General features: G+C 37.8%; 3 protein-coding genes across 3 annotated transcripts in view; 2 read left to right on the top strand and 1 right to left on the bottom strand.

Moving 5' to 3' along the window:
- LOC306845876 (unconventional myosin-X-like) overlaps positions 1–9,901 on the bottom strand; it is a gene marked incomplete at its 5' end in the record, with an annotated part of 38,992 nt that extends 29,091 nt beyond the window's left edge. Inside the window, 3 exons of the mRNA XM_079378868.1 lie at positions 1,082–1,240; positions 2,519–2,617; positions 9,881–9,901. Coding sequence (XP_079234994.1) covers positions 1,082–1,240; positions 2,519–2,617; positions 9,881–9,901 — 279 coding nt within the window. The remainder of the gene's footprint in view (positions 1–1,081; positions 1,241–2,518; positions 2,618–9,880) is intronic.
- Positions 9,902–10,966: 1,065 nt separating this feature from the next.
- Positions 10,967–14,289, top strand: LOC306845884 (E3 ubiquitin/ISG15 ligase TRIM25-like). Its single transcript, XM_079378884.1, has 6 exons — positions 10,967–11,643; positions 11,810–11,905; positions 12,115–12,348; positions 12,471–12,630; positions 13,058–13,117; positions 13,527–14,289. Exons 1-6 carry the CDS (start codon positions 11,053–11,055, stop codon positions 14,072–14,074), a joined length of 1,689 nt encoding a protein of 562 aa, XP_079235010.1. The 5' UTR covers positions 10,967–11,052; the 3' UTR covers positions 14,075–14,289.
- Positions 14,290–15,953: 1,664 nt separating this feature from the next.
- Positions 15,954–16,859, top strand: LOC306845792 (E3 ubiquitin/ISG15 ligase TRIM25-like; the record flags this gene model as incomplete). Its single annotated transcript, XM_079378774.1, has 2 exons — positions 15,954–16,535; positions 16,704–16,859. The coding sequence occupies 2 exons, from the start codon at positions 15,954–15,956 to the stop codon at positions 16,857–16,859; spliced, it is 738 nt and encodes a 245-aa protein (XP_079234900.1).
- Positions 16,860–18,542: the final 1,683 nt, after the last annotated feature.

Here is an 18,542-nt window from a genome sequence, read left to right as displayed (position 1 = left end):
AAGTAAATGAGGGCTTGGGCTGTCAACCGCTACAATGACAAATAAGAACCATAAAAGTATTATAAAAATAGTCTTGTGTGCTATAAAGTCGTATGAAGTCATACGATACTGCTGTGTGGGGAACAGACTGAAAGTCATTTTTCACTGAAAGTCCTGACATCCGCTCTAGCTCTTCTTGGCACGTTCATGAGAGAACCAGTCATGTTCGATTTGTGAACAAATCATTCGTTTGAATCAGATGTTTTCAATAAATCATTGATCTAGTTCGGCAATATTTTGCAGTACTTTTATGGAGCATTTGCGTCCTTTTTGAAGCATGACTGCCCCAGACCTTATTCACTTTCATTATATTGAAAAGAGCGATCGGGATATTCAATATTCAGGATATTTAGTCATTTTTGATCCACCGAAGAAAGAAAGTCAAATGGGTTTGAAATGATGAGAGAGCGAGAAAATGACAAATTTTTGGGTGAACTATCCCTTTAAATACAACTACAGTGCAGTGTAAACAGATGTTAACCAGACAGATGTTAAATCCTAAATGCACACACAAACAATCACTATGTATTATTTGGACTTGATGCAGATGCTTGGAAATAAAGACTTCAGAGTGGTGATGTTGTTCTGAGAGTCAGCAGTAGCATGTTAACTCTGTTCCTTAGAGTCAGTCTGGAAATCTGGAACTGGACTAACTGCTTTTGGCACAGATCACATCCCAATAGTGCACACACACACACACACACACACACCTCACACAGTTGAACCAGCCCCAAAGAAGAACACAGTACACTGTTGTGAGGAAAGGCTCAAAGAGGCAGTATAAAGAAAGAGCGAAAGGGAGAGAGACATGCAATTAAGCAAATATATTTTACTTTGACACATTAAAGAACAGAAAGCCATCCAGCCACCTGCAAAACAACCCTGTAACCTTGACAACTGCGTCTTTCATCACAGCTGAAACATTCACACACTCGTACACACACACACACACACACTCATTTGTAAAAATGCACACTTAATGAATGACAAACAATGCTATATTGAGTGTGTGTGTGGGTGATTTTGCTGTGTGTTTGCTCACATATATGCTCTTCTGTGTGTAGCGGAGCTGCAGGTTGTGTAGAATAGCCCCGTCGTGTAGGTCCTGTAGGGTTGCCATGTCTTCGACCCCATTGATACTGCTGCTGTGCATAGGGTAAACCCTCTGCCTGCTCACAGCATTCTGTTTGTAAGTGTACACCTGAACAAAAACACATTTGCAACACATATTAACAGTGTGTTTATCTTTTATTCTCAGTATTTGTTTTCATTTGTGTAATGATCACAAGAGAAAAAAAAGAGAACAATATATAAAGAGAGTAAAACAAAAATGTAAAAAAAATGTTACCACTCTAAAATCTGATTGGATGATCCACATTTAAAGGCAGTGTAAAATATGCATTGCATACATCCATGATGGCACATCAAATGAATTCTATATTAATGCACATTAATGCAAAGTTGTTCGGAATAATTTTTTGTATAACCTCAAAAACTATAATTTTCTGTTATCCAAGGCAACCAATTTAATACATAGCTGTAGTTTCAAGACTCTCATATCATTTTTTCAGTTGTTTTTTTTTTTCAGCAGGGAATCTGAAAAGAGAAGGTATGCTCTTTTCAAATTCCCTGCTGAAAAAACCCCGACTTAAACCAGCCTAAAATGGTTTATTGGTCTTCCAGGTCTGATCACCTAGGCTGCTCAGGCTGGTCTGTTTGCTGGTTTTAGACTCATTTCAACAGGTCAGACCTGGAAGACCAACTTGGCAACAAGCTAAACCAGCTGAGCACCAGTTTGTTCAGACTGGGAGATTATTTAAATCAGTTGAGACCGGCAAACCATCTCAGACTGGTTTAAGTAGGTTTTTCAGCAGTATATTTAATATGTAATGTGCATTTATTTAATTTATTTGGTCATTTATTCATTTCTTTTCCTGATAATATCCAGGTGACTGAACATTATCACATTAAAGTTATTGATGATAATATATGTGATTTTTTTTAGCACATGGTTATTGTTTATTAAAACAATACAACTAAACACTGAAATGCACAGACTAATCAGAAGGTGTTTATGGCTTTAATAAACTGTACAGATCCTGATCCCATCTTGGAGGTAACAGACGGTCTGCTGACTGTACTGTAGACCAGAAACAGAAGCCAGAGACACAAGCAAGTTGAGTGTGTTTGAATATACTTGCTAGAAGATGAGAAACAGACATTAAAACACAAACACACGGTGTTCAGTTGAGAAACAGGCTTAACTGAGTTTCTAGTCATCTCTGTGTACATGGTGCCTGGCTCCATGACAACAAGCAGCCTGCTGGTCTCTTCCAAACAGGCGGGTACACAGAGAAGTGTGTGTTTGTGTAAAATGAGAGCACGACACCTGTTCAGCAGTGCGTTTTGATCTGAGGTGCACAGAGCAGATGTTAAGCCACTATTCCTGTGTAATGCATACACCGCCACCCCCACTTACCTGTCCATAGTCAGTGTTAAAGACCACCACTCCACCAGAGCACGAGTCCACGGTACTGGGGACATAATGATCCTCCACCCAGAGCCACACACGACAACCCTGTCAAACACACAAATGCTGGTTAGCAACATACTGAACAATAGCAGAAACAAAAACAACTGTTTGCAAAACAACACGTTAGATGTAATTGTGGATTTTTAAGTAGTGTGTTTAAGTACATCCTGTGGTACAGAAAAATCACTAACAATTAGCAGCAACAATAAAAGACAAACAACTGTTGTGTTAAAATTATGTGGTATTTGTAATTCTAGATTGTAGTCTCACCAGTGTCTCAGAATACATCTTATCTCAATAAAGTCTCAAACTGTGCTCTTGTTTGCTAATGTACCAAAGTTTGCAATCGGATTTCAGAGATTTCTATGTAAACTCATATTTCTCATCAATTCTTCCAAGACCAACTGATCTGAGCTATACATGAATTTTGCAGCTTTAAACTTTTTACTCTATCTCACATTTTAGAACAACTGTCTAGAAGACAAAGCTGAAGCTTAAATGATGGTAACTTCAATAAGTCTCCTAAAAATTAAAGATCAACGTTTGAGTAACTTCTTTTTCCAAGAACGCTCTCCTCATTATGTCAAAAAAGGTATAATTACCAATAACTGTACCTCATTAGAGCAAGTTCCTCCCTCTCTCTCAGATGCCACACACACACACACACACACACACACACACACACACTATAAGTGCACATGCTGATGGAAGAAACACATGGTGATCTGAACCCCACTGAGGCCCCACTGAAGCAGACACAGTTGAACTTTAACCCCATTCCCCACTTACATGCACACACACATATACTATCGGCACTGCATCAAACACTGCAGCATTGTGTTCAGTCTATTGCCACACTGCATTATGGATATTGTAGTTGTATATACTAGTACAAATGTACTAAATGTAGAATTTGCCACTCATTTTTCCACATTGAAAATATCAGCCCGAGACTACAAATCAAATACAACATGAACACAACAAAGTAATTATGTTTGACCACAGTACAAACAGCAATTTCTAACATGCACATTTTAAATTCAGACAGTGGAATTTGAAAAAAAAAATCACTGAAAGCCTTGCGAATCTCTCTTAAGAACAGTAATTAGGATTTTTCAATCTTAAAAATTCATCATTGTTAACCTGTCATCCTCTCTCTCAACCACTTATTAATGCAGTGGCATAAACTCAACAGTCCATTATAGCTTAGAAGAACGGAAACACACACGCACACACACACAAATACAGAACTGCAACAGAACAGCTGTGCAGCTGGACACACATAGATGAACACTTTCTCCTAACCCAGCATAATATGCAGAAACAACTACAAGAAGCTAAACCATTCTTAGATTGATTTCACTGGAAATTGTGTCAAAACAATACTGTTTGTTAGAGCAACACTGACTAATAGCATGAGTTTGGGATCTTTTTTTAATTCTTTTTATCACTTCAATTCACATATTATTTGATATACAGCACTTGGCAATATACGGAATTATTTCAATGCAACACTAAAAATAAAATCTGCATTTTTTAACTGATAAAATTAATCAGCAGATTAAGCAGTTAAATTAGTAGCTGTAGCCCAAGTGTAATGATTATTCTAATAAAAATAATAAAAATCCACAATTTACTCTGACCTAAAAGTCCACAGTAACCACAGAAAAACTTTGCTTTGGGAAGACAAAGACAAAAGTCTGTAGAGGAAATGGACAATTCAAGTAATTTTCTCTCTGATTACTGTCACATGCATGGTTTCTAACAGCCTAAGCACATATGCAGACCTTCTGTTAACCTGCCACTGGTTTGCTAATGGAAGTAGAAACAAATAGATACAAACTGAGAAAGACAACAGAAAAATAGAGCAAGAAAGAACGAGAGATTATTTTATCAATGGGACCATTATATTACACATTGTGTTCATATAAAAGGAATCTGACTTTTAAAGATGACTGATTGTTTCTGGTAAGCAGCATACACTGCTTGCAGTTGCAATATAGATCATTTCACATAAAGTGTTTTGCGTATTAACAGTCAGTGTTTACTGTATAAAAAGAAATCAACTCTGTACTGAAGTGACTCTAAATTCAAATGAATTTAAAACCTCAAAACTCAGAGTCAGCCCCATCAAGTTAGCGCGTCTCTAACCCACACAAACAGGAAGCTGTTTTCCTCCCTAAACCAAGTTTATCTCAGGAATTCTGGGCTTCTAATCCAATTCACCATCTCTGCAGTAAACCAGGATGCACTGTGATACCATTTCCCAACATTTGACTGTGTTACTGTGTGTTGCATCTCTCTAAATAACATTAAGAAATTAATGTTAAGAAACTTGAATTGTTCATTGTTTTTTTAGTATGTGTGAATTTACTTGAAGGACAAAAATGCCCCTCTAGAAGTTTGCTAAATCTTACAAAACCTCACTTTGGGGACATCCAGGAATCCGTCTGGTGGTTGAGACATTGAACTGTGTGTGTGTGTGTGTGTGTTTCCTTGACAGAAGCATATTTCGAGTTAAGCAGCTTCGACCGTCTCATGTTTATCTGCAAACATTATAAGATTACAACCGCTCAACAAGTTTATGACCGCAACACACACATACTCATCATTACAGTTTAAAATACTCTAAACATATTTAATTCATAATTATCTCTCTCTATTCAAAACTATTGCTTAGGTGTTCACACTGATTTCCAACTGTACCTTTTGAAATGACACAAAAACCTTAATGTGTTTACAAGCAGTTTAAAAGTCTAATATTAGCAAAAACATTTCATGTAAATGCTTCAGTTCAACTGAAACTGGCTAATCCAGTTAGCAAAGTTTTCAGTACTCGTGTTATTTGACTACACAAAAAAACAGACTGTAGCTTTCTAAGAGAGAAAAGAAGAGAAAGTGTGAGAGAAAAAAAAGAAAGAAAGTCCACGTACATATTCAAAAGCTTGGTATCAGTAAGATATTTTAATGTTTTTACGCAAGGCTCACAGATTTAAAGAATCCAAATAAAACATTACATACACAAAACTGATGCACAAAGGCTCCCAAATCAAACATCACTGACTCTTTCTAATTTTGTTTCATGTTTAGATGAAAGAAAAACCTCACTTTGAAGTTAAAAAGTGCACTGTGTGCATGCATGTCTGAATGTGTCCTTGTATTGTGTATCTAAACTCTTAAAATAATATCAGAGATTTGGAGGGCGGTCAAGCTGGGCGGAGTAAAGGATGAAACAGACCAGAGTTACTCTGTAATCTCACTGCTGCTTACCGAGCATGTTTAGTGCTTACCACACACACACACACACACACACACACACACTTCTCCGTTGCTCTTTCTCGGTCCCCCTTTCTTTCTCTCATTTGGCTGCAGGAAGTGGGGGATCAGATATCGTTTGGGTCAACAGGAAGGTAGGCCATTGATGAAGGGCATTCCTGCATACTTCGAACCCAAACTACAGCTCTCTCACATGCTGGGCTTCTTGTTCAGACTCTGTCCGGTCTCCTAAACTTATAACCAAACTTATTTCACCAAGCAACCCCCCTCAAACACACTCACATATACACTCCATTGCCGCCTGACCTACTTTTCCAAAGCACTCTCATTTTCTCTCTCTCTGTCCTACAGTGAAAAATGTGTGTTTATACTTCATGACGAGAGTGAGCGAGGGAGAGAGAGCTGTATAAACTCACACAGAGCAAAGACAAAGACCATTTTCGTGCATGTATGTGGATGTACTTTGCACCTGGTCCCAGTTTAGAAGTCTCATAGATTGCATTTGTTATGAATCATAAAAAGAAGTCCACTTGTTTTCTTCCTCTTTGTCTGGTAATTATAATGCTTTAATCATTCGGGAACAAACAGACTAATTAACCATTCAGGTTTTGCGTGTTAATTGACATGACTCAAGATTAAATGAATAGTTTGCCTAAAAAGGAAATTATGTCATCATGTACTCATCCTCATTCTAACTTGTATGACTATTTCTTCCATTTTGAAGAGTGACCTGGTCAATGCTTTCCACACAGTTACAATAAATGGGGAACTTAAGTTTTCAAGATTCAAAATGTGTGACAGTCCATTTGCCTTGTCGAGAAAATGTGCATTATATTTTAGACTTCTATTATCGAGTTCAACTCACTGACTTGAAACAGCTCACTGGAGAAGATTATCAGTAAAAAAAAAAATAATTTTTTATTTTTGTCTATTTCTCATCAAAAAGCTATTGTATGACTTCGGAAGACTTGCAATATCACACGAGTCATATTAAGCAATTTAATTAGCACTTTTGCTTACTTTTTGAATCTTGAAAGTTTGGTCCTCATTCATTCAGGACCTAATTTGAAAATGTACCTTTTGTGTTTCAAGGAACAAAGACTGTAATAGAGGTTGGAAACCGGAGGGTGGGAAAATGATTTTCATTTTTTGGTGAACTGTTTCTAACATAAACATGGAACACACAAACAGTTTAAGAACCAACGAACCAATCCCAAGTCCACTAACGGATTTCTCTTTCAGTATTTCTCTTAATGTTCTGAGTTACTTGTTAAAGGCAGCTTTGAATCTCTGCACTGTGTAATCATTAAGCTACTCACAAGATTTAATGTGTGTGTGTGTGTGTGTGTGTGTGTGTGTGAGTGTGTGTGTGTAGCAAGAAGGATTACCTGACACCAAGCAGATGAAGAAACCCGAGGGAGTACATGACCGAATGTTTGTGAGGTTTACTTTTCCACACTTTGAGGACAAAATTGTCCCTAGAAATAACTTAAATGTGACAAACCCTCCCTTTGGGGATGTCAGTGAGCATCCTCAAAGAATAACAAGATTAATTAATTTAATTAAAAAATACATACAACAATATATATATATATATTTTTTTTAATGAAAATTTTCTTTAAAACAGTATATGTCTGTGGTACTTCCTATGTAAATATGTGTGTAGTCTCATGGCTGTTGTACTCCAGGTGCTAAATAAGCTCCACCCCTTTGTGTGTTTTATTATGGTGTTCAGTTTGATTTCAGCAAAGCAAAACCTCTGTGTGTCTGCTTAAATATTAACAACAGTTTACCAGGAAAAAAATGACAGGGTTATAATCTAATTCTTAGTGCATGAGACCTCACGATTGCACCCAAAACATCTCTGATCCTCTATAGGACTTTTGTATCAAGAAAAAAGAATAACCTGGATTGTTTGTTTTCCCAGAATGGCACTCCTCTGCACTAAAACACAACTGTCAAACAGTACCTGCAACTCTGAAAAATAAAGAGCTTTACCTTTGAATAAGCTCCGCCTAGCGACTGCAGGGAGGCAATAGCCTCAGCGATGCTGATGTGCAAACACATCCACACACAAACACACCTAAAACAAAACAGACATGCAGGCCTGCGACCATTACTGCAAACACAAATGTGTGCATGTGCGTTCATGCTAAGCCAAAAACACAAAATTCTGGAGAAAATGTCAGATTTGTATATGGACTCTCTCTCTGTGAGGTTAGGTTAGACATGCAGAAGAGCAGTGTGTGAGACAGGAATCACACTGTCTCTCCCTTGCTAGGGTCAGTCATGTAGAAGAGTCGTGTGTGAGACAGGCATTCACAAGCTCAGCTCTTCCCCACATTCCGCACGCATGTTTCGGCTGAATCTGTTTCCACACACACAGCTCTCTCTTTTTAAAGACTGCTCCTTTTGTCCAGAACCGATTCGCATGCTAGATATGCAGCAGCCGGCGGATATTTGACACTATTGTGTAAAGTTGGTGCAGTTAGAGCCCACTGCTTTTTGTGCTTCCCTCTCTAACTATCTGAAACTCTAATATAAATTCTGTTTCTGAGACGGTACAGGTGAGTATGTTTTATTAAGTTGATTTATTTCATTAGGGCACACCTTCAGGTGAAAAGCGCAATCCTGAGGACTAATGATCCACCTCAAGCCAACATCAGAAACCTTCACTTGTGACTTATATGGTGCTGGCTCAAAGAAGCGGCTCGTGCTGATCTTCATCTCGCACTCATTTTACAATAAAATCACAAGGGATGAATAATACTATTCTCATTTCCATAAACATCAGTCCTGACAAGCATTATACAAAATCATCGCAACACTCTCATGGATTTGCTTTATTTTATTTTCATATAATTAATTTCCTTTTAAAAATGTCCATATTTAATATAACAAAAATAATACTATTATGTTATTGAATGTCACAGCTAATAAAACTTTTACTAACTGTAAAAATATAAATATTATTTTTAAAATGACAATTTAAAAGCTTCAAATGTGATTTTAAAATTCATTTAAAACATATATTTAAACATTCAAAAACTTAATGTGTATTTATTTCTTCATGTAATTTATACCACTCATAACATTTAAAAAATATATATTATCAGTGTTGAGTAAGCTAATCTAAAAGGTATATATACTAGTACTAATTACACTCTCTAAAAAGCACTGCATTACTTATTGCTAATTACTTTTTAAATCCCATATCACCATCAACCAATTGAACAATACAAGAATAGACATGAAACTGTTCTATTTTTTCTTACAAAATAAATCATATAAAATTGCACAGATTATTTGTAAACTGACCAAAGTAAAAAGTGTACATTAAAAACATAAATTTTAACATTAGTTGTTACATTTTGATGTTAAATGCACTACTGTTTTATTTAGAATTGTTCTACAGTCAATACAGCATCAGAAATAACTGTAATTAAATTACAGCAAATTTAAAAGTAATCCCTTACTTTACTTTTCAAGGGAAAATTAATTAAATTACAGTAATTAATTTGTATAATTAGTAATAAGTCATGTATAACACCCAACACTGATTGTTATTATATCATATATTATTATATAATTATTATATCCTCTAATAAATGCCATACTTTTTTATTTGTTGACACTAACGAAACACTACTTATTAATTCAGCAAGTGCACAGTGTAAACTTCTAATAATAGCAACAGGATGTAGAGGAGGAAACTATAAGAAAGGTAAGGGAATGCTTGTGAACTCCGCTGGGAACGACCCAAACCGTTCAGAACCGGGCCAGTGAGAGAGTGAGGGAGTCTCATACACACACACACACACACACACACACACACACTTACAGTCCTGAACATTAAACAAACTACATTGACATTAAGCGCATAAATATAGCAATACTGAGAAATATATTAAAAAACATTATATAGAAATATGCAGGATATTTTGTATTATATCTATCATATATTTTGTTCTCTGGAACAGAAACAGCAGAACATCCTTGCTATATAAAATAGTATTTTCATATGCAACTTACCTCGGTGAAAAAGTTATCCATTGTCCTTATAATTATGAGTCTCTGAGGTCTTCATAGGAGTCAACAAGCCCAACCATAAGTGTAACACAACAGAGTGAAACTTCACAGCATCTCACTGATCTCTAGACCACTGAAGCCAGTTTCTCTCTCGCAGAGACGCGTCTTTGTTTCGGACCATACAGATGTTGGAAACTATCCTATGTCCCGCTGCCAGTCACGAGAGCAGGAAAAAGTTGAATCTTCCCCGAGCGCAGTGACACCGGGACTCGCGAGGTACACCGTGACGGGCTATAAAGACGCGGCGCGAGGTCACTTTGATAGCCGGTGTGACACGCGCCTCGGTAAACAGCGAGGGCTTCGTCTCCTGCCAAGTTTGCAGAGACTCCGCTGAGTCGGCTCGCGGTTTGTTGACTCCGCCTCCCGCGGGGTTTGAATGACAAAACTTTCAAGAGAGCCGTAACCTCGCGCGCTCCTCCTGCTGTTCCCGTGGTGAGGGCGCGCTGTTAAACATGAGATTATTTGTGTTGAATTTGATTCACTATTTGTAACACCAAAATGAAACGGGAGGTTTAGAATTCAAGGTTGATAAACGTACATGTAAAAATGTTTTAATAGCTTATCAAATAACAATAAAAATTAAAAATAAAATTAAAACAACAACGTACAATCCAGCTCAACTAATATAAAGTAACTGAGAACTCACACCTGTTATTTAGTCACTCTCATGCCATTCAAAATCTTGGAACGCAAGATGATTTTAAGCGTGATACACCATTGTGAATTCACAATTGGAATGTTTGTTTTGTTATTTTGTTTCTCCTGATAATTCATGTACTTTTAATCTGCTTGCGTGTTCCGTAACATAATAATATGTCTATTAGGCTACAGTAACCAAACCGATGCCTGTTGGCTTCCACTGTGGACAAAACTAATTCTCTTTCTGTGTTCTTTATGTGATTTGAAGAATAAAGAAAGACGTAAGACGAAATCCACCCGTCCGTCCGTCTCATAAACTGGTGTGGTGACTTTCTGTATTAAACTGCCATCTAGTGTTCATTATATAACTGGCACATTTCCACAGGTTTCAGAACCAGGAAATGTTTCAGTTTTGAAAAATCGAAACTAAGCTCTAACTGTTGGATGTCTCTCTATCTGTGAGTGCACATAGTACTATGGCAAAAACTAATATTTCAGTGGCTCGGGATCAGTTCAGCTGTTCAATCTGTCTGGATTTACTGAAGGATCCAGTGACCATTCCCTGTGGACACAGTTACTGTATGAGCTGTATTAGAGACTGCTGGGATCAGGATGATCAGAAGAGAGTCTACAGCTGTCCTCAGTGCAGACAGACCTTCACTCCAAGACCTGTTTTAGGTAAAAACACCATGCTGACTGAAGTGCTGGAGAATCTGAGGAAGAGAAAACCAAAAGCTGCTCAGCTTGATCACTGTAATGGTGAACTTGGAGATGTGGAGTGTGACATCTGTACTGGGGAGAAAAATAAAGCCATCAAGTCCTGTCTGGTGTGTCTGAATTCTTACTGTCAAAACCATTTTGAATGTCATGAAGAACTTCACCCAGGAAAGCGACATAAAGTCACTAATGCCACTGGACAACTGCAGGAGATGATCTGTCCTATACATGATAAACTGCTGGAGATTTTCTGTCGTACTGATCAGCAGTGTATATGTTATATGTGTTTGGTAGATGAACACAAAAACCATGAGACTGTGTCAGCTTCAGCAGAGAGGACTGAGAAACAGGTATGAACTCAGTAGCTGTGCTGCATAATGTCTCTCACAAAGATCATTTTAAAAACAATTCTTACTAGGATCTCATGAGGCTTTTATACTTGACAATTTACTTTAAATTCTACATTTATTTTAGCGTGCATCTTGATTTATCAGATTTATGATTTTTTTTTTGCAGACACAATTGGGTGAGATAAAAAGAAAATTCCAGCAGAGAATCCAGGAGAGACAGAAGGAGCTTGATGAGCTGAGAGAGGCTGTAGAGTCTCACAAGGTGAGTTTTGAGCAGAATAACAACTGCTGGCTGCTGAAGAGCTGTTTGAGACTCAGTTAGGACTCTCCTCCAGTCAGTCAGTGAGGAGCCATTGTTGGAGCTCTTTCAGTCCCACTGGTCCCACTGTGGGGAACAGGCTGTGAGAGGCAGCAGTAAGAGCTGAGTGAATGGACTGATTCTAATGCTTCTCTCTCTGTGTGTCCTAACAGCGCTCTGCACAGGCAGCAGTGGAGGACAGTGAGAGGATCTTTACTGATCTGATCCGCTCCATTAAGAGAAGCCGCTCTGAGGTGACACAGCTGATCAGAGATCAGGAAAAGGCTGCAGTGAGTCGAGCTGAAGAACAACTGAAACGACTGGAGCGGGAGATCGAAGATCTGAGGAGGAGAAACACTGAGCTGGAGCAACTTTCACACACAGACCATTATGTCCATTTTCTCCAGGTAACAGAGATATAATGAACAGGACAGTGTACTTTAGGAAGGGAAGAGCTTGTTGTACAGAGATTGTGTTTCTGTCAAATGTTTCTGTGTCTTTAGCTAGTGTTTCTCTTGTGTCTGTGTAGAGTTTCCAGTCTCTCTCTGTTCCTCCTGGATCTACAGACTCACCCAGCGTCACTGTCAGTTCTCACCTCTCTTTTGAGGATGTTGAAAAATCTGTGTCTCATCTGAGACAGAAACTAGAGCATTTCTGCAGAGAGGAGATAGAAAATATTCATGATAAAGGTAAAGTAGTGATCATTTAGTTTTTCTTAGAGATAAATGACGCTAGTGTCCAAAATATAAGTCATGACCACAATTATAAGTCAATGAGCAATAAAGTAGACATTTATTCAGATAATGGCACAGTAGTCTCTGTGAACAGTTTACAGACCACTCAGAACTAAGAAATGTGTTTATGTAATAAAGGCCAGTTGTTAAAGGCTGTGCAGTAAACCTCACACCTAGACACACTAGTGACTGACACTAGAAGCTGTGATCTTTAGCATCCTTCTTGTTAGCATGGCTGTCTCCAGTGTTGGCTGTCACTGGTACAGCCTCAGTGTGAGGCTGAGAATATGCATCATGTACTGTACTGTACAAATACAAAATATATTAAGATGTATCAATGTATATTTTTAATTTTATGCTAAAGATATCTTAATTTCCATAGCAAAATATATTGAGATCATTCCCACCTATGAATGCAAGACCAGGTACGAGTTTCTACAATGTAAGTAGTTAAGCAAACAAGCAAGCACACACTCACAAAACACACTTCTTCACATTCAGATATCGATCTTCAAGATTCATCACACCGAAAATCTCATCACATGACATCAAAAACAATCAGTCAAACTGTTATCCAATCAACTTCAAAGATGCAGTGATTGGTCTTTTAAATGCCACACATAAAACGTTGCCACAAGAGACTGTGAGCTGTGCTTTTTTAGAAAATGAACACACTTTAAGCTAAATTTGGACGTGTCTCGAGGCTATGATTTAGAGAGAAGACGTGGCTGGGATCTAGTAAAAGTTTACAAAACACCTAACAACACTCACAGCACTATTTATTTATTTAAAATGACTTATGTTAATCTTTTTAACATATTTAGATGCACATTGTGTTTTGTCTCCATCAGATTTCTTCCAGTTCACAGTGGATTCAAACACCGTACATAAAAACCTCCGTCTGTCTGAAGGAAACAGAGTGATTAAATACACTTACAAAAAACAGAGGTATCCCCATCATCCAGAAAGATTTGATAGTTTGACTCAGGTGTTATGTGAAGAGAGTGTGTGTGGATGTTGTTACTGGGAGGTTGAGTGGAGTGGTGTGGTGGATATATCAGTGTCATATAAGAGCATCAGCAGGAAGAGGAATGATGATGATGATAATGATGACAACTATGACAATTATGACAAGTGTGACTTTGGACGTAATGATCAGTCCTGGTGTTTGTACTGCTCTGACTCCAGCTGCTCATTCTGGCACAATAACAAAGAAACTGAACTCCCTGAGGTCTCCAGCTCCTCTAGAATAGGAGTGTATGTGGATCTCAGTGCAGGAACTCTGTCCTTCTACAGCGTCTCTGACACAATGACCCTCATTCACAGAGTCCAGACCACATTCACTCAGCCTCTCTATCCTGGGTTTGGAATTTATGGAGACTCAATTGTGAAATTGTGAGGTATGAAAATAGAGGTTACATACAGTAGATTGTGCAAATAATATTGTCAGACAGCTTTAAGCAATAAATCAATTGTACCACTGAAATTATGTTATTAAAAACAACTTAATTAGATATTATTAGAGCTAAAATATTTACTCAGATTCTTTTAATAATGGTTATAATAACTAATTTTATCATTCATGTAACAGTATAATAAAATGTTTTCAGACATATTTGTTGTATTGTGCTGTATTTATTTCAGCAAATTAAGGGAGGAATTAAGTGTACCCATTAGAGAGAAAAATTATCTGTTTTGATGAGAAAGGAACTAAATTTGTCATTGGAATTCATTGTCTCATATGCATTCATAGTTCATAGTAATTCTTGAGTAACCATAATTTAACTGTGCTTATAAGGTCATACCCAGGTAGCATGCAGAAGTGGGCCACTTAAAACATGCATAACTAAAGGAAACGATACGGCACTGCTTGCCTTCTTATGGCCCGGACAAAATGGATGTAAGCCTGTAGTGGCCCACATGTAAAATAGCAAAAATGGCCCAAATGTATCAAATCACATGTGGACCCTAAAGTGGCCCATGTGGTAAAATATGGTGAATATGGCCCAAATAGTGCCAACCAAAATTATGGCCACCTTTGGCAAAAATGTGGCACAATCGACAAAGGCTAATCAGGCTGTAAACCAAATGTGATCCACATATGTTTCAGCAAATGTGGCCCAGGCATATTAAAACGTATCTGGGCCAGTTTTGGCAAAGGAAGGGCACAGTAAGCACTGGCTAATATGGCTGCAAGCCTAAGTGGCCCGCATATGATGCCACAAATGTGGCCCAGTTATCCTAAACCGTATCTGGGCCAGTTTTGGCAAAGATATGGCATGGTACTGGCTGTTCTGCCCTACAAAGAAAAATACAGAGAAATTTTCAAAAATTCTCTAACATTACAGATTTTTTTCTTCTTTTATACAGTGGTTCTGCTTTATTTGGTTTATTCATGGCTGACATTGGCCCTTCCTTTGGCTTGCTTGTGGCCCAAATCTGGAAACAGGAGTGGGTCGCCCAAGAGCCATCATTCCACGCGGTATGTGGGCCAGATGAAAGTGTCAGGTGTGAGCCTGATCTGGGTCTCAGGAATTTTGCAATCTGGGTAGTAGGCTAACTAAAATTATACATTGTTCCTTATTAGTTTTAATATATTTTAATATATATACTTTAATATACGCTATTGCCTTGCAAAGTGCTAAAATATGTTATAAACCCTTACGAAAATGAACCATGGTTTTATTATAGTAAAAGTAATCATGCTTTTTTGCCTTATTGATTGCCATTTGTATAACCATATTTTTACTACAAATACCATGGCTAAACTATGGTTAGTGTAGCAAAACCATGGTTAACATGGTTACTATGGTATGTAAAGTAAAACATTTCAAAAGTTTAGTTTTTTTTTAACTTTGATGATTAGAGTTTACAGTCAAAAATCCAGCATCTCAAAATATTAGAATATTTCCTAAGATCAATCAAAAAAGGATTTGCAAAACAGAAAAAAAACAAACATGCTATAAATCTCGCTAGCAACATACAAAATCATGTTTAAAAATGCCAGCATGTTAACATATTAAACATATTAAAACACATGAGAAACATTTAAAGACTGTTCACAATGATATGAGGGAGCAAAGGTCACTCATAAAATTACTTAATGTGTGAACTTAAACCACTCCTGTGTGGTTTATTATTATTTATCTTTCTGACTTCCTGCTCAGTCTTGAAGTGAAATTCAGCGGATTATGTTATACTTTTCTTTGTGTTTTACTACTTCTATTTCTATGGTCTAGACAGTTGTTGAACTAGTGTATGTATCTGTGTTCAGTACAATGGCAGAATCCACTATTTCAGTGGCTCAGGATCAGTTCAGCTGTTCAATCTGTCTGGATTTACTGAAGGATCCAGTGACCATTCCCTGTGGACACAGTTACTGTATGAGCTGTATTACAGGTTACTGGGATCTGAAGGGAGTCTACAGCTGCCCTCAGTGCAGACAGACCTTCACTCCAAGACCTGTTTTAGGTAAAAACACCATGCTGGCTGAAGTGCTGGAGAAATTAAAGAAAGCAAAACGACCAGTTGTTCGTCCTGCTCAGCGTCACTCTGGATCTGAAGATGTGGAGTGTGACGTCTGTACTGGGAGAAAATATAAAACCATCAAGTCCTGTCTGGTGTGTCTGGAGTCTTACTGTCAGACTCATTTTGAACAACATGAAGAATTTCACTCCGGAAAGAGACACAAATTAACTAATGCCACTGGACAACTGCAGGAGATGATCTGTCCTATACATGATAAACTGCTGGAGATTTTCTGTCGTACTGATCAGCAGTGCATATGTTATATGTGTTTGGTAGATGAACACAAAGACCACGAGACTGTATCAGCTGCTGCAGAGTGGACTGAGAAACAGGTATGAACTCATAATGCTGAATAAAAAAATGACACTTCATAATTACAAAATTTAAGATAATTTTTAAAAACAGTTCTTAGTAGGGACAACATATAGTTTATCCACTTATTTGCTCTTTGTGACATTCTCTACAAGGAATAGTGAATTGTATGTGACTGTACTATATAGAGACATCTGGAGGAGATCCAGAGAACAAACCAACAGAGAATCCAGGAGAGACAGAAGGAGCTCGATGAGCTGAGAGAGACTGTAGAGTCTCACAAGGTGAGTTTTGAGCAGAAGAACAACCGCTGGCTGCTGAAGAGCTGTTTGAGACTCAGTTAGGACTCTCCTCCAGTCAGTCAGTGAGGAGCCAGTGCTGGAGCTCTTTCAGTCCCACTGAAGCCCACTGTGGGGATTGGGGTATTTAAAACATTACACCCATTTGTGTCTGTCATAATCTTATTCTCTTGGTTTCAACAATTTCTGTATATTCCGACCCTTATATAAACAAATGACCTCTAATATAATATAATTACCAGTTTTTCTTGTAACTTATTTCAAAAAGTGAAACTTTCATATATTTTAGATTCAGTACATGTAAAGTAAAACACTTCAAAAGTTTTTTTATTTTAATTTTGATGATTAGAGCGTACAGCTCATGAAAGTCAAAAATCAGTATCTCAAAATATAAGAATATTTACATTTGAGTATATTTACATTCAATAAATGGCCATCCATACAGTATAAATTCTGGGTATCTCTTGTTCTTTGAAACCACAATAATGGGGAACACTGCTGACTTGGAAATGGTCCAGAAGACGATCATTGACACCCTCCACAAAGAGGGTAAGTCACAGAGGGTCATTACTGAAAGGGGTGGCTGTTTACAGAGTGCTGTATCAAAGCATATTAAATGCAAAGTTGACTGGAAGGAAGAAATTGGGGAGGAAAATGTGCACAAGCAACAGGGAATGACCGTAAACTTGAGAATACTGTCAAGCAAAGCTGATTCAAACACTTGGGAGAGCTTCACAAGGAGTGAACTGAATCTGGAGTCAGTGCATCAAGAGTCACCACGCTCGGATATCTTCAGGAAAAGGGCTACCAAGCCACTTCTGAAACAGAAACATCGTCAGAAACATCTTACCTGGCCTGTGGAGAAAAAGAACTGGACTGTTGCTCAGTGGTCCAAAGTCCTCTTATCAGATAAAAGTAAATTTTGCTTTTCATTTGGAAATCAAAGTCTGGAGTCTGGGGGAAGACAGGAGAGGCACAGAATCCAAGCTGCTTGAAGTCAAGTGTGAAGTTTCCAAAGTCAGTGATGATTTGGGGTGCCGTGATGTCTGCTGGTGTTGGTCCATTGTGTTTTATCAAGTCCAAAGTCAATGCAGCCTTCTACCAGGAGATTTTAGAGCACTTTATGCTTCCATCTGCTGACAAGTTTTATGGAGATGCTGATTTCCTTTTCCACCAGGACTTTAGCACCTGCCCACAGTGCCAAAACCACTTCCAATTGCTTTGCTGGCTATGATGTTACTGTGCTTGTCTGGCCAGCCAACATGATTGACCTGAAACCCATATGGAATCTATGGGATATTTTCAAGAGAAAGATGAGAAACAATCCAGACGAGCTGAAGGCTCAATAGTGCCTCAGCAGAGCCACAGGTTGATCGCTTCCATGCCACACCTCACTGATGCTGGAATTTGTGCTAAAGGAGCCCCGGCCAAGTATTGAGTGCATAAATGAACATACTTTAAAGAACTAGAACTTTTCTGTTTTGCAAATCCTTTTTTTGATTGATCTTAGGAAATATTCTAATATTTTGAGATGCTGGATTTTTGACTGTAAATCATCAAAGTAAAAAAAAAACTAAACTTTTGAAATGTTTTACTTTACATTTAATGCATCTAAAATATATGAAAGTTTCACTTTTTGAAATAAGTTGCTAGAAACAAAATTACGTTTTCACGATATTCTGCTTTTTTGAGATGCACCTGTATGTCACACTGAGAGAAAACTAATAC

This window comes from Barbus barbus, assembly GCF_936440315.1.
Source record: "Barbus barbus genome assembly, chromosome: 26".
In the NCBI taxonomy this organism is placed as follows: Eukaryota; Metazoa; Chordata; class Actinopteri; order Cypriniformes; family Cyprinidae; genus Barbus; species Barbus barbus.
Note: the sequence above shows the minus strand (reverse complement) of the source record. Positions and strands in the feature narration are given on the sequence as shown.